Source organism: Ilyonectria robusta (assembly GCF_021365365.1).
Source record: "Ilyonectria robusta strain PMI_751 chromosome Unknown BGZ61scaffold_71, whole genome shotgun sequence".
NCBI lineage: Eukaryota > Fungi > Ascomycota > Sordariomycetes > Hypocreales > Nectriaceae > Ilyonectria > Ilyonectria robusta.
This window is the reverse complement of record NW_025764505.1, coordinates 39090-58775: the sequence shown is the minus strand read 5'-3', so window position 1 is coordinate 58775 and position 19686 is coordinate 39090. Positions and strand designations below refer to the sequence as shown.

Here is a 19686-nt window from a genome sequence, read left to right as displayed (position 1 = left end):
CCTGTGTGCTTTCATTTGCTCAAATCATACTATGATCTACCTACCTCCAAAGGGTACCGGTAGATCTGTTGAAGTTCATCGACAATGGTGAACCATGAGCAGCATGATTGAAATCGGTTGAATAATAAGCTACCGAGACGAGAGTATCGAACCGACGAACAGAGTTGATGAAGAGGAGAGAATTGTGATCTTGGTTTTCTAGGATAGATCCTCGTGCTGAATGATGTCTTCAGAGTCCAACCGTGGAAGCATTGGGTGTTAAAATGCTAAAATTGTGGAGAAAAACACTGTGTTTTTTTGACATCGTGGTAGCAGCAACTTACCTCTGGATAGAGCAGACAGCCTTTTCCTCTTCTTCATAGTAAATATAAGCACCAAATTCTTAACGGGGATAAATAATTCCGCGCAGATGCTTTAAAGTACCTCATATCTTTCAGGCTATTTTGACGTGATGAATAATTGGATACAGCAAAAGGTACCCTAAATCAAGCTTGCCGTTTTTCCGTTGCTGCTCGGAACTCATGTGCAATCATTGTGGCATGCTGAGTTGTCCGTGGCCGAATATCACACTCAAAGGGGTTCGGGACGCTTAGCAGACCCCTCACCATTCCATCGTCCGGCTCAATAGGATTTCCCTGGGCGTCAAGTTTCTTGGAGATGTTGAATCCCCATAAAAACCTAGCGATGTTGATAAAAAGGGAACGCTCGGCCACGTGAACGCCAGGACAAACACGGCGTCCTGCACCGTACGAGAAGTGATCCCGGTCCAACGGGTCCTTGACATTGATAGCATCTACTGCCGAAAGCTTGAAGTCGAGGTAGCGCTCCGGCTTGAATTTCTCAGGCTCTGGATATCGTTTGGGGTCGTAGTGAATGGCCCTAAAGTAGATGTTTAGCAAACACAGCTTTTCCATTTTGCAAGGCCAAAGAACCACGTACCACCAATTGAGAACAACGACGCTGTCTTTGGGGATAAATTGTCCCTTGTACCAATCATCCTCTGTCACCGAGTGGAACATGCCAAACTTGTTTACGGGCCTCCACCTCAAGAGTTCCTTGATGATGGCCCGGATATAGGGGAGGTCTGCTTCGTCGTCCCAATTGGGCATTCGTGTGTTTCCCACGACACGGTCGAGCTCCTCTTGGGCTTTCCAGACAACGTTTGGGTATTGACATAAGGCGAGCAGAAAATTGTTCAGGGAAGAAGCTGTTGTCTCGGATCCGGCCTCGACCTAGAGTGCCAGGTTATCAGTTCAGTGCAAGGAGACAGTAGCAATGCATTGGATGAGGGCCACGTACCAAACCACCGCAGATATATGCCGCAGACAAATCATCGATGCCATGCTTGGCAGGATCACTGAGGTAAAAGTCACGGCAAAAGCAAGGCTCACAACTTCCCCCGTCTACGCTCTTCTTCAGACTGTTCCACATCGAAAGGTAAACGCCCGAATCATGCTCGTAAAACTTTTGCCCTTTCGTACGCCAATTCCCCAGGAGTTGTTGGGGTAAGTATCGCAGGGATGGCATCGAATCCACAGCGTGGCTACCAGGAGCTGTCATCTCGGTCAAGTGATCAAGGACGACGTAGATATCTTTTGCTATGGGGCTGTCGAATGTGGGCACCCGAATACCGTATGCGATTGTCATGATAACACTGGCCGAGTAGCGCTGGTTATGCCTGTAGAACTCGGCCGGGTTGGTCATCATGTCGTGCATCATCTGCAAGGACTCGTAGTCTTGTACCGGCTGGTATGCCTTGGAAGCATTCATATTCAGAAGTTGGTGGCTGTATTTCCGAATATTCCGCCATTCATTGCTGTATGGCATCAGAAGCTGGCGCTTCCCGCCACTGGCAACATCCATGGCGAAAGGCATCCTGGGACGAGACGAGTAAATGGACGACTTCTTGTCCATCAGGTCCTTGACCGTGTTTGGGGAAGAGAGCCATATGTAGTCGACTTCCGCAATCCGAGTATAGACGAGGCCTCCATATTTCTGAGCCCAGCTGGCTACCTTGGTGCGGACTTTTTCAGAATCCGCCAGGTCCAGAAAGTTGCCCAATAGAGGGAGACCTGGTGGACCTGGCGGCAGCTTCTTCCTCCGTGAATCGCCAAAGGTGGTAAACACCAGCGTTAATATGGCCAGTACGCCGATGATCATGAGAGAACGAATAGCGAGGGAACCTTCGCCTAAAATGTTGCTGATGGGGAGAAGCGTAGACATGATGGGCGTGTTTGGATATGACGTTGCTCGGCTGGCGTCTGGACTTTGTGAGACTTCAAGAGTCTGCCACTTGCTGAAGCAGTCATATAACTTCAGGCCCAAGATCATACATTGGGCGCCCGCTGAATCATCAAAAGATGGATCAGACAGCCCCGCCCCCACTGAATCGCCCTGAAGTTGCCGCAGGTACGTTAATGGCTTGTCTCACGATGGTGAGTGCATGGGACAAAATACCCCACATGAATTTCAGTTCGATTTGAGGACCCCGCAAAACATACGTGGGACCTTTACCCAGTCTTGTATCGGCTGAGAATCAGTTGTGCACCTGACAAATTCCTGTAGGTTACATAACCGACAATGGCAACGGCATTATCTCATCCTCCTCTTTTGTAGGGCTTAATACGACAGCAAATAGCACTGAGGGCATGTGTTGTTTAGTCTCCCCCAACTCGGTTAATTTGGACACTCGGATCAGATCGTGTTTTTCATTTAGCCATGTATTGATGAAGTTTCTACCTGGTAGATTAATGCAGGGTGCTCAATGCACCATTTTTACCAAAGGGTGCTGAAAGGCGTTCCCAGCCTTCCTGGAAGTTATCCGACATCTCCTGGCCGAGCCATTGCGGTCTAGTACGAAGATATCCCTTTTCAACCTCAAAGAGTCTATCTCCTCCGACCCAGATACCACAGCCGTGCAATTCGGGATTGATGGCAGCAAAGACAATGGCTTGTGCACACGTTTCCGGCTTGTTCATGGGTAACCCTTCCCATCGTTTCAGAACTTCGTCCCCAGCAAACGGAGTATTGGTCATCCACGGCGCGATTAAATTGATACGAGTGTCGTAGACTGGCGTAATAGTAGCGAAGGAACGGAGGAGACCGACGACGGCATGCTTGGTCCCTGCGTAATAGCAAACCGGCGAGCTATCCATGTATCCTGCCGCAGAGGCGGTCATGACTATCGAACCTGGCTTGCCGGACCGCTTGAAAGATAAAAGAGCGAGTTTGATGGCTGAGATTTTGTCAAAGACTGAACAAAACTGTGCAGAGCTGGGAGAGCCTGGCAGGGCTTGATGGAATGGCTTAGACTCACTGTTCAACACGCCAATGAAGTTGACTTGGGTTGCACGCCAAGCGCAGTCTTTTTCAAGATATTCCTCCGAAAGCCAGTCCTCATGCTCATGAATGCCCGCGTTGGCACAAACAATGTCCAGTGGGCCATGAGCCTCAGTCGCAGCTGCGAAGAGGTCTTTAAGTGACTGGAAACTGGTTACGTCTGTTTTTTTGTAGCGGACGTGTCTGTAGTTCATGTCAACTGTGATGGAAATTAAATGAATTGATTCAAGAAGCATACCCTCCCAGTTCAGTGGCCAGCTTGGCGCCACCGACGTTGTCGATGTCGCCAAAAGTGATGTTGGCTCCGGCGTTGGCGAAGATGGTGACGGCTTCCCGTCCGATGCCGCTTGCGCCGCCAGTAAAGACGACAGTCTTGCCTTTGAGGTTGGCAAAGATGGAAGTATCAAGGATAATCTCGTTGTCAGACATGGTTCTTTTGGTTGGGGATTATGAAAACTTGTGCGACTAATTGCAGGCCACAGCGTGTAACTCTGACAACCAAGATGGCGGGATGAGGTTTCATAAAATGGAAGAGAGGACATTTAATGTGGGTGGGCAAGACTATCTATCCTAAGGGTTCGATTCCGGGACAACTCCGAAGCGACCTCACGGCCAGCTCTTGCTGGACGGACCCCTCATGTGGCGGGATTGACTACGCCAGTTTTGCATAAACCTCTCATACACCGATATCCTAACCTAAGTTAGACGACTAGACGACCCCTCTCGAGGAAAGAGGGGGCCGGGCGATCCGAGATCAAGGCAATCAACATCAGTATTGAACGCCATCACCCAGTCTCGAATTCAGCCGTATCGGATCCAACAACTCTCACATGCGGGACACGAATGCAATGCGGGGGAGGGGATCCCACAATACGTCACAGACTCGAACTCCCCGCATACATTCATTTCCAGCCTACCCATAGCAAGCTTGTGTCAAGACTGATTGAAATGATTCTTCATTAGGGCTTATAATCCAGCTCAACATCATCCAGTCTCCATTTACCATCACGCCGCACCTGAATCAAACAAACATCATGCCTGAGATACGAAAGCCCACTCTTCACACCACGCCCTACGCCGCCATTAGTCCCGACGCCTTGAGAGGAACCCTCGATGGGCGTGTCGTCGCCATAACCGGTGCCGGTGGAGGTCTTGGACGTGGAGAAAGCCTGGCCTTTGCCCAAGCTGGTGCTAAACTCGCCCTGATAGATTTGGAGCAGGCTGTTTCGGCGCTGCACACCACGATGGAGCAGTGCACAGCGTTCGGGGCCCAGGCCAAGGCATACTTTTGCAACGTGATGGATGTTGAGCAGTCGAGGAAGACATGGGAACAGATCCGAGAGGATCTTGGAGAAATCGACGTCCTCGTCAACAATGCCGGAGGGTACTAGATATGATCCGAGTGTAATCCCTGGCACGCGCTGGCTAACACTGTCACAGAACCATCGACCGCCCAGTCCACATGGAGACGTTTGACCAGTTCTGGGCCATGGTTGACCTAAACTTCAAAGCCGTAAGCAGCCTAAACCACAACCCGTGAGAAAGCTAGTAACCAAGGAGGTGTGCTGCAGCCTATGCTTTGGACGCATATGCTGCTACCTGCGTTCCGGGCTCGTGGACATGGAAGAATCATCAACATCGCCTCGCGATCCGCCACGGTTAACCTTCCCTTCAGCGCAAACTATGCCGCCGCAAAGGCCGCGCTCGTACGCGCAAATGGCTGTATCCAATTCGAGCTCGACATGGACGGCTTTGACGACATTGAGATCTACTCTCTCCACCCGGGAGCAACCAAGACGGGCATACAGAAGAGCCTCCCCAGCGACATTGCAGCAGCCTACCCCAAAGTTGCAGCGGCGTACGAGAGCTTCTGTGCGCAGTTCAAGTGCGAGCCTGCGCTGTGTGGACAGACTTGCGTGTTCCTCGCTTCCGGGCGAGGAACCGCTCTCAAGGGAAAGTACTTTGACTGCGAACAGGATATTGGCTACGTCGTGAGCATGGGTGACCATGTGCGTGAGCAGGGGCTGTATGAGTTGAAAGTAGACTTTCTCGGGGGCTTGCTAAACGATGGAGGCACGATGCCAGACGCGGGGATGAAGGTGTGAGGAGAGTTCGCGCGTACTGTCTACGTGGATCAGATAGCAAAAACAAGTCTTGTCAAGTTGCAGATATTCCAAGCGTCTATCAAATAAATCCAGCAGTTGTGTGCACCTTTGCCCTGTTCTTCATAGGTGATGGGTGTAGTCGTTCTTCCAAAGGGTCTGTACCGCCATGAGTAACAGCAGGAAGTCTTGACCGAATACCACCCTCGCCAGCGAGGCAGTAATACTACGGCTTTGCGTGAAATATTCACCCTACTTCTTTACACCAAGTACATGGTCGGCGTCGCGTAAGGGCAGGTCAATTGGCGGTGCAATTACTTTCGTAAGTCTCTGACCCACTTGAGAATCGCATCGCACGTCTTCTCGGGCTCATCTATATACAACATGTGTCCAACGCTATCAATGATAACCAGACATGATCCCTTTATCTTTGCAGCCATCTCCTGATTCACGCTTATGGGACTGGCCATGCTATTCCGCGGGGCCAATATCAAAGTCGGAACAATGATGTTCTCCACATGGCTGGTGACATCCACGTTCGCAATAAAGTGGCAGTACGAAGCCACTCCCTCGAGGTTGTGCTTGGCCAACATCTCATCGTACCATTTCAGATAACCAGGGCCGGAAAATGTACCCATCTCGTTGGTGCTTCTTGCGTTTGGATCGGCGCTCAATTTGGACACAGGTCGCGACCTCTGCCATTCAACAAGACCCATTTTGCGCATTGCTTCGGCTTGACTCGAATACGGCCGGGATACCATCGTCTTGAACGCATCGCTGTTTCTGTGTTAGCAAAACCTTGAGTTTTCATCCCCCCTTTCTACAAAGTGGCTTACTTTAACACGAGCGGCGATGACATGACGATGAGAGACTTCAACTTGCTGGGATATTTGGCCGCCAAGGCAATGCTCACCATCCCAGCCGTGCTTTCTCCAATCCAATGCACTGGACGGCCCGCCACCTTGTCGATGAATTCTGCCATTTCGTCCACCAATGTGTCAAGGGTGTAATGGTAGCCAGGGACATCGGACGTCCAACTCCGTCCATGTCCCCGGAGGTCTCGACGTATGAATCGCACATGTCGGCACATTAAAGGAACAAGATGAAATGTGAAGTCTGTATGCCTCAGTATCCCTGGCTGGAAGATGACAATATCGCTCTCATCGCGGTTCCATGGGTCCGTGTAATCGTCAACCTCGTAGTAATCCGACTGGCCGTTTGAAAGCTTTACGAGGGGCATAGCGTTGGTGACGACGGCAGTTCAAAGAATGACAAATCCTGTCCGAGACGATTCAAGAGCCACCTCAGGAGAATTGGAGTATTAATACGCATAAATACGACAAGCTTCTCCTTATGTGGGGAAGGTTGAAGTGAAGAGCAGTACCTGCAAGGCCATTGCGGCGGGAACCATGCCAGGATCATCATCATCCCGCCCCAGTTTTAACTGCCTTGGATCAATGATTGAATGGTGCAGATCAGGGTGACAAAGTCGAAGCGGGACAATCCTGTGGTCGTTAGAAGAGACGGGGCAATTTTGGGCAGGCGGGGTAATTATCCCATGACGAGCTGCTGCATTGCCTCGTGATTCTTCCCCTGCTGGCATGTATGTGGAAAAGATGCATCTCAACAAAGAGTGTACTGTATTGCCATGACATAATCGTAAACTTGAAGGGAATTAATCTGGAATACTGGTGATGATCTCATGAGAAGGAAATTGTCCACTCTGCCATCTCTCAGGAAGACTGGCACCAAGTCATGCGTGTTCCCCACCTCCACATCAATTCCTTAGGCCGTGATGGCGATGAGAAGCCCCATCCCACGATGTGTGTGGGGTCTTGCTACCAGACGGGGATGAAAGAAACAAAAAGGCTGCCCTTGGAATTAACTTGAAGGGCCGTTGCTGAGAGGGCAATCCGACGGATCGCGAAACGAGCCGCAGAAAATTCGCTCCTTTGACCATACTGTTGGCATGATCAGTGAAAATGACGGCCGTCTCGTTCAACACAGCGGAGTTATCTCAGCTGCGTGGGAAGACGATCCTCTTGACGGGCTGCTCTTCAGGAATCGGCCGTGCCACGGCCATGACTGCGTACAGTATGGCCATCTCCAGACAACGTCCAGTGACGGTTCTTGGCTGACTATGGCAGAAAATGGAGCGAACCTCATTCTAGCAGATTGGAACGAGAAAGAGCTGAATGGCCTCGTGGAGGAGTTACAAGGTCACGGCAGGCAACAAGGGCGGTTGGCGTTTCGCAAAACCAACGTCGCTGACTGGAATGACATGGTCGAGGTCTTTGATCATGGCTTCAAGACGTTTGGAGTCATTGACGCAGTCATCTCCAATGCAGGAGTAAACTGGGGAGAAAGCCTTCTGGAGCACAACGTTGACCCCGTCACTGATAAGCTCAAGCCACCCTCTCTCGAGGGATTGCAGATCAATATCATCGGACACATTTACGCGGTCAACTGCGCCACCTATTACTTCGCCAAACGCCAGAACAGTCAGTGCCAAATCATCATCACGTCTTCGGCGGCGGCGTTTCTGGACTCTCCTCCTCTGCACCTGTATTCAGCAGCCAAAGCAGGATTGGTCGGTATGATGCGATCTCTGAGGCACGACCTACCCAAGCAGGGCATTACGATCAACGTCGTGGCGCCATGGATGACCAGTAAGTACAGGGCAAGAAATGCCGTTTCACTGCAGAGCATGGAAGATGAAACCTGGCTGACCAACAGTGACTCCAATGGCCCCGGACTTGCTCAAGAAGGTTTGGGAATCCTTGCCCTGCAACAGTCCCGAAGGTGTTGGCCACGCCTTGCTGTTTCCGATCCTCCGACCAGAGGTGCATGGCAAATGCTTCTTCGTTGCGGGAAACGAAATCATCGAGATTGAGGATGCGCTGGAGACAAGTCGGCCGTCATGGATGGGCAAAGAATTGTCCGCTTCAATTGACGAAGGGCAGAAACGTGTATTGGGCGCAAGGCCCTTTGGTTGATGAGCACGAATACTAACGGCCTGTACTTCTTAATTGAACGCCATAGTTCGGCAGTAGTCATGCTGCTTAAAATCAGAATATCATGTGCCGTGAGCGAAATGCTCAGGCGACTCTAACTTGTGTGACCACCAACAAGAAAGTGACATTAGCCTGGGGGGTTTCTTTAAATCATGGCCTCTAGAATAATCCATCTGCCTCGCACCGTTGATTTGATCTGCGCGCAAAATGCGATGCCACAGCTTATAAGAATCTTTAGTTCGAAAACCTACACGTGGCCCAATCCCTACCGCCGTCCCGTTGGTCCTCCAATACAGAATCATCTTGACCAGCTGCTTGTTCATGCAATACCGTGAGACCCGAGCACAGAAATCCTTGACCTTTCGCTCGACCCAGGTATCAAATAGGGGCTAGCCAATAAACCTAATGGCAAAGAGGAGAGGCTCACCCTCTGCCCCCGCAAAGCCCCCTCCCCCACACCCCGCATGTGAGCCATTCTGCACGGATTATGTTACGCCCTTGTGTTGAAACCAGCGTGAGCAGGTCCTTTGTTCACTTTGCTTTCTTCGTTTTTATTTCGACTGTACATACCACCAGCCATAAGTTCTTTCAAATTGTTCCTACGACCACGTTCTGCACGGCTTCCAAGTTTGTAAACTCGGACCCCGGCTCCGTCTCTACCATGGGTCTCCTGAGCAATGTGCCTTTTTCTTTGATCATTTACCCACTTCTTATCGGGGTTCTCTATGCACTTCGTCGCATAAGATCGAAAACAACATCCTATCACTACCCGCCCGGGCCAAAGGGGCATTGGCTATTCGGAAATGCACCACAACTCCCAAAGACCAATATGGGTCATAAATTTGCCGAATGGGGGAAAGATTATGGCGACATGTGAGGGCACTCATCGAATCGGCCAATATCGACATCTGCTGATACGCACGCCAGGTTCTCCATATTCATGGGTCAGCAACGATGGGTTGTCTTGAATAGTTTCGCAGCTACCAAGGAGCTGCTCGACCAGCGCGGCAGGCTGTACATCAGTCGACCGTACTTCCCTGTCACCCAAGATATCCTCTCTGGGGGGAATCGAGTTATCATCATGGAGCATGGTGAGCGATGGCGCAAGTTGCGCAGAATTATGCATCAGCTCTTGACAGCCAAGCATGTGAGAGATATGCGCCACGCATAGCGGCTGTTTGTTCTGACGAGCAAACTCCAGGCCGACACATACAAGCCGTATCAAGACATTGAGTCACGCAAACTACTTTGGGACTATCTTCAGAAACCAACTGATTTCTATATTCACGGGGCACGATTTTCCAACTCTGGTAAGCATCAACGATGTGTCAATTTACGCATTGTGATCGCTAATTCTTTCTAGTCATCATGTCTGTGTACGTTCGATATTGGGGCCGCGATATCCTCTCTCTCTTCTCATGAAAAGATGCTAACACAGTGTAGTGTCTTTGGGCGCAGGACAAGCATGAGCGAAGATATGGTTAAAGCCCTGTTCCACAGCATCGACGAGTTCATGTCCCTCCAGCACTCCCCTTCCGCCAGCTTCATCGACGGTTTCCCTGTAATCGCTAAAGCCCTTCCTCGGTTCCTGCAGTGGTACCGCCCGGAGGCTGAAAGGATCTTCAACGATACCGTAGGGTTTGTTACACTGATCATCTGATAAACGAGTCTCTGCGTGCTGCTGACACAATGACGCAGAACCTATCGAAGATTCTTCGACGACCTCGAGAAGCGCATTGGAGCAGGCGAAGACCCCAAGTGTTTCAGCCGTGAGCTGCTGTATCTGGCAAAAGACTACGGGTTTGACGAACCACAAAAGTATTTCTGCGGTGAGTGCTCCGTGAAGCCCTTCAGACACGAGCCCTGAATGAATACTGACCTCGCCTCTCAAACCAGCGGGCACGTTGATCGAAGCGGGTTCCGACACCACAAGAAACCAGATAAACAACGTGATCGCGGCGGCAGCGAAATTCCCTGAATGGGTAAAGAAGGCCCAGGCTGAGCTGGATAGTGTCTGCGGTTCCGCGGCCGAAAGGCTACCTAGTTTTGACGTAAGTGCCTTGAGAAACGTTTGCTACCCTTCCACGGCTAATCAGCTTGAAAAGGACTATGAATCTCTGCCTTATATCATGGCAGTCATCAAAGAAGGACTCAGATGGCGCCCAAACATGATTCCGACGGGTATGCCGCGGATGCTCGTCGAGGATGATTCGTGGGGCCCTTATAAATTCGAAAAGGGGACCATATTTACGTGGAATGCTTGGGGCATATCACACAGCGAAAATGAGTTCAAGGACAACGAAAGATTTGTCCCAGAGCGCTTCATGGACGAGAACGTTTACGATGTGCTCAAAGGCCAGTTTGGTTTCGGAATGGGTACGCAGCCCTTTTTCGTGTGTAGGCGCAAAGCTAACGTGTTGGGTCTTTAGGTCGCCGAGTATGTGTCGGATGGCAGGTTGGCATGCGAAACATGTTTATTGCATTCTCGCGCCTTTTATACTGCTACGACTTTGCCGAAATCCCTGGCGCACCGATTGATGATGCACGCATCGATCCACTGGCACATTCAGAGTCGCCCTTTCGAATTGCCATCACACCACGAAGCGATGCCCATGCTGAGTTGATCAGGAGGGAGTGCCAGGCAGCAGGTGAAAGTGTTGATTAGCCTCCGACGCTAGAGTCATGAAGGGCCTGGTCCTTTCGCGGGCATCTACTTACAAGACATGAGATGGCTTGGATGCTAGAGGAGTGGGTGAGCACAGGGAGATATTAAACGGTTATTAACCAAGATAAATGTTAAATAGACCCAACACTGCGTTCCATCGGCGGTTTTCGTGTAATCATAATGCACTTGCTTCATTATCAACATGCTCTCGCCACGATAATACCATCATTTAAGTTGTGGGCTATTGAACATACTCCATCCGCTAAAATCGAAATGGAGCTCCAAGATATCGAAGAATAACAGGCGCCAGTATTTTCACGAAATATCGCGTCGTTCGGTCTCGCAAAGGTCAGTAATGTGGAGGGCCAGTAGGATCAAGCGGTTCACAAAGACGCAATCTTGTAATCCAGAGCTCGTTGGTTTGTGTGGTGTCAGGACGGTGCCTCCTGGTTATCTTTGCAGCTCACAAGGAAGTCAACGATGAGGCATCCCTACCTGAGGGAGTCAAGTTTACGGGAAAATACATTGTGTCTTCTCTACTCTCTCGCTATGCTATCAAGGCCCAAACCAAGACGCTGTTGCGGGCCTGAGCCGTAGTCCCCGTCAACCAGTGCGTCCCACAGTAGCTGGAGTCTTGTACTCTTTGCGGAAGTCGTGCATAATACTCCAAAGACCCTAGAAGAAAGGTTAGCAAGTTCTGTTCGATCCCGGATCTGTTACATGGTTACCAACCTCGTTCAACTTCGCACTGAGGGACGGATCAGACTTGGCATCTCGAAGTTTCTGGAACAGAGGGTCCTTGCCAGCAGCCTCGGCGTCCTGCGTCAACCGTCGGAGATTCTCGCTGGAGACGGGATCGATAATGTCCAGATACTTTTGTAGTCTAACTTCGCTGTAACGGTCGAGGATGGTGTCGTCTGCGAGCTCTTGATGAATACCTACGAAGCAATCGTACAGATTCCCAACGTCAACGAGACCTCCGGTCAAGCCCAGGCCTCCGCTATCCGTCAATTAGAAATGTTGAATGGCAGCATCAATGCAAGAGACTCACAAAGGGTTGCACAAGTGTGCTGCATCAGCCGCCAGTAGGATCTTCCCCACTCGTAAACTTCTTGCCAATCGCTGGTGAATTTTGTAAGGGCTGATGCTGACGACACGGAAGCTGTCTGGATCGGGATTCCCCGGGAGAATGGCTTTGAACTTTTGTGGTTGCCTGGCAATATACTCCTCATTACTCAAGCCAGGGACTTCACCATAGGAAATTCGTAGCAACCCGTCGGGTCGGATCTTGGCTATCATTCCCCAGTGCTCAGGGTCGACGATGAAGGCAGAGTCATCCTTCCATCCCGATTTCGTCATGTCGTAGTATGCCTTCGAAAGGTTAGCGAAAGCCACCAAAAATCCAGGAGGTCTTCACATTTGTGGCAACAAGTTGCTCGTCCCATGTTCTGCCAGGGAAATCGGTATCTCCAAACAAAGATCGACGAATCTGGCTGTTGGCTCCATCGCATCCCACCACGTAATCAGCCTTCAACACTTGAATCCCAGTGGGTGTCTCCACTTCAACCCAGGCCTGGGAAGTATCTTGTCCGACTCCCAAGACTTTATGGCTATACAGGACAGTGGCACTGGGCTCTTTAGAGAGGTGCGCCTCAAGTATCGACGTAAGGTGGTTGAGCGGCAGGCACACCATCCGCTTGTCCCTAGGGATGGATTCAATATCCACCTGAGCCAAGAGGGTCCCATCTAGCGTTCTCCAAGACACGGGCCTGTCATTGACGAAACCCTCGCGAATAACCTCTTCTAGAACACCGGCTCTACCCAGCTCATAAACAGCGGGCCAGGAATAATGCGTGGCTCGTGGCGCAGAATTGAGGTGTGGTGCCATGTCTACCACGGTAGTCTTGATTCCTTGCTTCGCCAACAGCAAAGCCAAGGTCAAGCCTGATGGGCCAGCGCCAACGATGAGAATCTATTTACAAGTTGTGAGCAAAATCATGACTGAAACCCTCGGAAGAGCCATCTCCTGTGGCACTTACACTCGAAATTTTCCCCATTATCAATATTTGCGACGTAGGCCTGTGTAACTGATTCAACCCCGAGTATTTCAAAAGAGGTTTTCAACATGTCTTGCCCATAGCATCTTGCTACTTGTATATTTAATGAAACCTGCCCCATTGAAGTTCACGGTCCCAACATCGTGCCTCCACATTGCTACCATGCAAGTGGGGTCTCCCACCAAAGAGGGTAGCCCGACTATGTTAGGCCTCGAAGTCACGATTTAGCTCAGTTTGTTTGCCCCTCCCCCGCATGGAAAAAGGGTCCGACTTATGGGGTCCTTACTGAGAGAGACGCAGCCACCTTCCGGGGTTTCCGCAAGCGCAGAGTTTTCCATCCATCCCGCGAGGACATGTCTATTTCGTGGGGAAGTATCCATTGCGTGGGGAAGTGTCCATTTCGTGGGGAGGGAGGTGCTCCAAAGTCACTAGCATAATTCAAAAATACGGCAACTTCTTCAGCGTGATGAGGGACCGCACCCGCGATAAACGAAGGGTACATACGATATCTCGGCCTCAACAATCCGGAACGGAGAAAAAGGACCGCCAAAAAGATACTTGCACTGATACAGACGCCCAGTTAGTCAACCTCTCCGAGATGGAGAATCCGACGAAAGTAAGACGGCCAGCTGCAAAACCTCTCACACCGGCAGCGTCATCAGATATCCCATCACCATCTAAAAGCCGTGAGGATCGAGCAGCGACACCAACCATCGCCGAAGCACCCAAAACGATCAAACGTCGTCGACCAAGGGCGGCAACAGCTTGCGACCACTGCAGGGCTTGCAAAGTCAAATGTGACATTGACAAGGAAGTTCCCTGCGTCAATTGCAAGCAGAGGGACATAAAGTGCATTGTCACTCGGCGTTATCACAGGAGGTGGGTTTAGTTTGAGCTATCAATAACTTGTTGAGACGAGCGAACATGATGGCTTGTCCAATTTTGCACCCATATCAACTCCTCTTGTAGAGACTTGCTAACGTGCCCGGTTTGTAACCCCCTCACAGAAGACCGCCGTTACCAACCAACACTACTTCAACCGAAACAAATGTCAATTCCACTCCGACAGATCCATCGCAAGCCAAATTCGGAAACGCCGACACGGCAAATAAAGTGAACGCCTTCTTAGAAACGCATCAAGACCTGGCTCAAGACGCATCAACAGAACCTTTGAACAGGAAAGACATGTATTCATCGAGCGTATATATGGACTTTAGCGAAGATTTCGAGAAAGGCATTTCTCACGAACATGTTTTGCCGTCGACTTGTGAGTAATGGCCGCACCCTGAACCCCATTTCTGCTCTCTAGGTGTCTCATTGCACCACTCTATCATGCCAGAAAAAGAGTGAGAAGGAGGTATGACGGTGACTCGTCTTGGATATAGATAACTAACATCTTCCCAACAGTTCATCAACCGTCTGATCTTGGACAAAACTTGGAACTAGGTCACCTGTTAGCCCATCCTATCAACCATGAAGCAGCCGGCTACGATGTTGGATCGAAGTCAGATGTTCCACGCCCCAGCCAGACATCACTCTCTCTCGACGAAAGGATCTACAAACAAGCGGGTTCTGAGATCGACATGAGCCTGTGGCCTCATTACCAGCCTACGAAAAGTCCACTTCTACCCAATACTGCACCCGGGCAATCGGACGAGGTTCAACACAGCTCAAAGGATTCTTCCCTTGGTTCGCATCTACAGCGCTCCCTACTCGCACTGGCCTTAGAATGCACACGTGCCAATGTTTCCATGAGTGAATTTTCAGCTCATGTCCTCGATAAAGCACAGAAGAAAAGCCCTTTAGAATCCCAAGCAGCAGGAAGAATTGGAAGCTCCTGGAGCCGCTTATTCTTTGGGGAAACCCTGCGCCAAACCCAGGCAACATTGCGACAGAGTTTGGCTGCGGTCAATATGGTCCAGCAAAGTTTATCCTTGCTCAAAGACACAGTTCTCACAGCTCCAACGAGTCCAAACCCGCAAACAAGGCGCTACGACAAGAGTCGATTCGTGGACCCAACAACACCACCCACTGACAAGGCGTCGCCGATAGAAGTGCCAATAACGACAAAGGAACCATGTTTTGTCGATGGCGAAATCAGGCAACATCCACGTCGTATCGTGGAGGAAGGCGATGGCTTTGGCTTGTTTAATCAATGGGCCAACTTTATGGCGGTATGAAGGGGTGCCGGGAACTTGAAAGGACCTTGATATCTACTTCCGCTGCCAGAGACCACGAGCAGAAGCAATTCTAACGCGTTCGCGCCTTTAAAATCTTAAAATCGTCTTTCACTTCTGGAAACTTTTCCATGACCCGAGAATGTATTTATACGAATGTCAAACGTATTAATCTGTATTGAATTGAGATCACTGAAGAGCTTAAACTTCATATTTTCGCCGAGGGCTTGAAGTCTTGTTTCCAAGATTCAGTGACGCTCTGCCGATGAGAAAGTGCTACGCTAAGACTGCTTTGTAACAGGCAGCCCGGGGTTCTCGATTGCTGGCTGAACTGTCGGTTGGAAATGCAAGGTCTATGTTCGACAATGTCAAAGCCAGAACCTGTTTGTCGTTCCAGACTCTGACTTGCAGGTCGCGATGCCCGTCAACATCGACAAATGCATGGGATTTATTGTCAATACATGATGGAAAGCAAGAAGAAAACTCAATGGTAAGCCTAAGTGTGCCGAGCGGTGATTGCAAACTTTCCGGCCAGCACATGATGAAGCGCATAAGACTAACAGCCATCAGCCGCATGTTCGCATCTAGACTGGGGACCCCGCATGTAAAGGATCCATGGACCTATCTTCTTCAATGTATTGCAACATGCATCTGTCACATGGACAAATAATATTCAACAAGCGGGTGAAGAAACTAAGTAGTTGTTGGACTGACCCTCGGGTGCCGGACTAGGGGCCCGGATAAGACCGAATCCCTGATACATCAATATCTTGTCTTAGTCATGAGGGGGGTGTGAGATTGACTAAAAACCCCTCACCGGAAACAGGGCCCTGGAAGCAGGTCAGATCCTACAAGAACAGACATCAATATCATCATCTTGATCATTATTGCCCTACTTGACTTACCCGTACCGGATCCAACAGTAGTTAGGAGTTAGGGCGGGGTTAAGACTAAACCGTATCAAGCCAATGCGGGTTAAGTATCCGGGGTAATGAGGAACCCCGCTTGCGGTTGTTTTGGGACCAGCTCGCATGAGCAACTAACCAACCAGACTAATCGCAACCATAGGGGCTGGGTTGTGTATTTAGGGCATCATGATCCCCAGACTCAACGTTTCCTCCTGTCACACTCTATTCTCTGTTGATCCCCATTGCTTTGCTCCGTGTATTGCTGTGTAAAACTTGTGCCGCACCCACGTGAGACCACGTGAAAGATCTCTTTCAAGATGGCCAAAGGAATCATTGAACCCAAACATGGCGGATACGTCCCCGGTTCAGTTATCCTGGACGATCGCGCTGAGCATTCCTCCGGAAGCGAACTCGACTTGTCTCAACTCAAACATGCCAAGGGCAGAGTGAGACTACCCACCCAAACCACGTGAATACCGATCCCGACAGCTAACTGTGATAGTACTCGCATATCATCCTGAGCCCTCAGCCCTCTGACGACCCGAACGATCCTCTGGTGAGCCTCCCTAGGTCGATGCTGTATCGGTCAGCCCTAACATATAACAGAACTGGCCCCAGTCGAAGAAGATCATGACCATGGGCACAATTCTGATTTGTGGAATTATTTGTGCCGTTGTCAACGGGCCCCTTTTGGTTGCGGGCACAGTTGTCATCGCTCAGGATATCGGAGTGTCCACCGCCGATATCTCGCTATTGACAGGAGAGGCATTGCTCGTGGCAGGATGCTGGTGGTATGTTCCCAGTTTCTCTTGCTACTCTTCTGCCGCATCCAGTACAGCTCACACAATCTCAGCGTTCCTGTTTCCATTCTTTCCCGCATTTGGGGAAAGCGGCCACAATTCCTCTTTGCCGTGGCCATCAACGTTGTCGGCGTCGTCATAGCGATTACCAGTTTTTCGAGAAATAGCTTTGCCGTTCTCAGAGCTGGTCGATTGATTCAAGGTCTCTCCACCTCTGCCTTTGAATCAGTCATCTTTTCAGTCATCGTCGATCTGTAAGTACTTTCGAGTTGTCTGAATATTTTACCTTTACAAGACCACGCAGTTGTTTAATACTTTATCTTAGCTTCTTCGTTCACGAGCGGGGCACCTGGATCGCAGCCACCACTGTCGTTCTTGCCGGACTGTCAAATCTGAGTCCTCTCATTGCTGGCCAGATAACCTTCAGATTGGGCTGGCACTGGAACCTCTACATCTATCTCATCTTCTCGGTCATTGTCCTTGTTCTCATGTTCTTCTTCGCCCCCGAAACAACATACAAGCGTCACACTCGAGATGCTACCTCTGCCCACCCTGACAGTCCCCGAATCCAAGATGAAAAGTTCGAGGTTGGTCACGAAGAGAGAGTTCAAGAATCTTCATTGGCAGGTCCAGTACATGTCAAGAAGTCCTATTCATCCAGTCTCGCTGTCTTTACGGGGACGTACACGAAACCAAGTCGGGCCTTACACATGCTCTGTCGACTTTTCCTTGTTCTCCTGAATCCTGTCACCTGGTTTCTACTTGCCACGCAGGCTGGGATAACTGTGCGTATCACTCTACTGGCTCCCTCTAGTATTTAACGTCAATAACGTGCGACAGGCATTTTGGGTTGCCGTGTCATATACCCTCGCTCAGATTTACTCTCCGCCACCCTATCTGCTTGATGCGTCTCAAGTAGGGTTCATGTTCGCGGGTCGTAAGTCATAGGTCTTACTACAGCCACAACAATACTGACCATTACACAGCTTTGGTCGGAGCCGTCATCGGATGTACCTTCATGGTTTGGGCAGATGATATGGTTGCTATCTGGATTTCTCGTCGCAACAACGGCAAATACGAACCCGAGTTCCGTCTCCCCTTGTTGATCATTGCCCTCATCATGGCCCCTCTCGGCTTTTTTCTTATGGGATGGGCCGTGAAAGCCGAGGCAAGGCCAACGATTGGAGCCGTGTTTTACGGCCTCGCTGCCATTGGAGTCTGCGTGAGCAATGCAGCAGGAAGCTCCTATCTTTCGTAATTCTCCTTCCATGTTCTTTCTTTAATCAGGACACTGACGTGAGAGTTTAGTGACGCATATCCCGGCATAGCCCTCGAGTCGTTTATATGGGCATGCTGCGCCAAGAACCTACTCTTTTATGGGTTTTCAAAATTCATCAATGACTGGGTTACAAACCAAGGAGCCGAAGAGGTCTTCTATACGCTTGGTGGGCTCTCTGCTGCGCTTATTGTCGCAGGTTTGCCCATGTGTAAGTTATTTCTTTATCCATCTCCGCCCCCCCTTTGAGCCCCTCCTCAAAACAAACGTAAGCCAGGGACTGATTATGAATGTGTGGCTCTTTAAAGACTTCTTAGGAAAGAAAACTCGGGACATGTGGAATCGTTGGGACCTACTGGGGAAATTCGAGGCTTAGTGTAAAGTTGGTTTGAAAGCTCGCCTAGCTTGGCTCATCCTGATTGATGCAACGGCATGTGCGGGTCAAGGAAGAGATTCACAGCCTTAAAACGATCATTAGGAGTGCTTCTTTGAGATTATGCTGCTTGGGATCTTGAAAGGCGCTGAGCGTGGTAAAGGCAGAATCTAAATTTACTCTTCTTCTAATCTAAGGGACGAAATGTTTACGTATTCGACCTATATTAAATGACTCTATGTGAAATGACTTGACATTAAATGACTTGAAATTAAATACAAAAGTCAGTTCATTGAATAACTAATTAAGCCGAGGGGTTGAAATCAAACGATAACTAAAAAATACTTTACACAATCCAGAAGTATAAGACCTTAGCAGCGAAGACACACAGTAGGGACCAGAGGTTAAAACAGCAGTAAAAAAAAACCAACAAAAATGCTTTATCCAATACATCTTGTAAAGAATATAAATGTTATCAGGTTTCACTTAATCTCTTACCGCTTCATACTTCAATGTTTTCTCCTTCTAATACCTATTAGCAAAGGCCGCAGTCTGGCTTATCTTTACCCCGCGCTCCAGGGACAATTCCAACTACAGTGGCTTACCAATCAATTCCTAATGTGGGGTAAAATAAGAGACCCTGTTCGCATGTGGGGGACGTTTTCAAGGTCATGCATGGGTTAAAGATCACTTCCGCCCAATCCGGTGGCGAGGTTGGTTATCCACACAAAGATAGACAATAGCTTTGGTCAGAACGTCATTACAGATATCACACATAGGAAATCAGAACGTCAGTGTCTTTGAATGGATCCCTGGTGAGGACTTTTGATTTGATTGCCACCGAATCATCAATCGGCCTCTCGACTTAGGGATGTCAGCAGGTCCAAGCACCATCCGTTCAAGGCACTACCCAGCTGTGGCAGTTGTACGAGGAGGCACCCCGAGTAGTCATAGACTGGTCTCTGGCAACAGCCT

The 19686-nt window shown here is 49.8% G+C and overlaps 9 protein-coding genes across 9 annotated transcripts; 5 read left to right on the top strand and 4 right to left on the bottom strand.

The window, feature by feature from the left end:
* Positions 1–478: 478 nt before the first annotated feature.
* On the bottom strand, positions 479–2160 carry BGZ61DRAFT_435454 (cytochrome P450; the record flags this gene model as incomplete). Its single annotated transcript, XM_046243994.1, has 3 exons — positions 479–879; positions 940–1232; positions 1300–2160. The coding sequence occupies 3 exons, from the start codon at positions 2158–2160 to the stop codon at positions 486–488; spliced, it is 1548 nt and encodes a 515-aa protein (XP_046093986.1). The 3' UTR covers positions 479–485.
* Positions 2161–2789: 629 nt separating this feature from the next.
* BGZ61DRAFT_312218 (uncharacterized protein) lies at positions 2790–3726 on the bottom strand (the record flags this gene model as incomplete). Its single annotated transcript, XM_046238824.1, has 3 exons — positions 2790–3235; positions 3317–3522; positions 3578–3726. Coding segments are annotated over 3 exons (801 nt in total), but the record flags the coding sequence as incomplete, so codon positions are not given.
* Positions 3727–4373: 647 nt separating this feature from the next.
* Positions 4374–5444, top strand: BGZ61DRAFT_435450 (3-oxoacyl-reductase; the record flags this gene model as incomplete). The annotated part of the gene is made up of 3 exons (XM_046243993.1): positions 4374–4723; positions 4780–4852; positions 4911–5444. 3 exons carry the CDS (start codon positions 4374–4376, stop codon positions 5442–5444), a joined length of 957 nt encoding a protein of 318 aa, XP_046093984.1.
* Positions 5445–5755: 311 nt separating this feature from the next.
* Positions 5756–6681, bottom strand: BGZ61DRAFT_374329 (Alpha/Beta hydrolase protein; the record flags this gene model as incomplete). Its single annotated transcript, XM_046242325.1, has 2 exons — positions 5756–6218; positions 6278–6681. 2 exons carry the CDS (start codon positions 6679–6681, stop codon positions 5756–5758), a joined length of 867 nt encoding a protein of 288 aa, XP_046093983.1.
* A 742-nt stretch (positions 6682–7423) lies between these two features.
* Positions 7424–8437, top strand: BGZ61DRAFT_500728 (uncharacterized protein; the record flags this gene model as incomplete). The annotated part of the gene is made up of 3 exons (XM_046251603.1): positions 7424–7535; positions 7589–8110; positions 8178–8437. The coding sequence occupies 3 exons, from the start codon at positions 7424–7426 to the stop codon at positions 8435–8437; spliced, it is 894 nt and encodes a 297-aa protein (XP_046093982.1).
* A 958-nt stretch (positions 8438–9395) lies between these two features.
* On the top strand, positions 9396–11120 carry BGZ61DRAFT_374334 (cytochrome P450; the record flags this gene model as incomplete). Its single annotated transcript, XM_046242326.1, has 8 exons — positions 9396–9602; positions 9657–9765; positions 9819–9831; positions 9899–10093; positions 10154–10284; positions 10352–10506; positions 10561–10831; positions 10885–11120. The coding sequence occupies 8 exons, from the start codon at positions 9396–9398 to the stop codon at positions 11118–11120; spliced, it is 1317 nt and encodes a 438-aa protein (XP_046093981.1).
* A 603-nt stretch (positions 11121–11723) lies between these two features.
* Positions 11724–13177, bottom strand: BGZ61DRAFT_541708 (uncharacterized protein; the record flags this gene model as incomplete). The annotated part of the gene is made up of 5 exons (XM_046255078.1): positions 11724–11795; positions 11853–12120; positions 12172–12491; positions 12538–13092; positions 13160–13177. 5 exons carry the CDS (start codon positions 13175–13177, stop codon positions 11724–11726), a joined length of 1233 nt encoding a protein of 410 aa, XP_046093980.1.
* Positions 13178–13643: 466 nt separating this feature from the next.
* On the top strand, positions 13644–15357 carry BGZ61DRAFT_487330 (uncharacterized protein; the record flags this gene model as incomplete). The annotated part of the gene is made up of 3 exons (XM_046249957.1): positions 13644–14056; positions 14185–14444; positions 14585–15357. 3 exons carry the CDS (start codon positions 13644–13646, stop codon positions 15355–15357), a joined length of 1446 nt encoding a protein of 481 aa, XP_046093979.1.
* A 1222-nt stretch (positions 15358–16579) lies between these two features.
* On the top strand, positions 16580–18928 carry BGZ61DRAFT_435446 (major facilitator superfamily domain-containing protein; the record flags this gene model as incomplete). Its single annotated transcript, XM_046243992.1, has 9 exons — positions 16580–16708; positions 16765–16818; positions 16869–17053; positions 17116–17316; positions 17388–17847; positions 17903–17999; positions 18049–18316; positions 18371–18549; positions 18647–18928. The coding sequence occupies 9 exons, from the start codon at positions 16580–16582 to the stop codon at positions 18712–18714; spliced, it is 1641 nt and encodes a 546-aa protein (XP_046093978.1). The 3' UTR covers positions 18715–18928.
* Between the last annotated feature and the right edge of the window lie 758 nt (positions 18929–19686).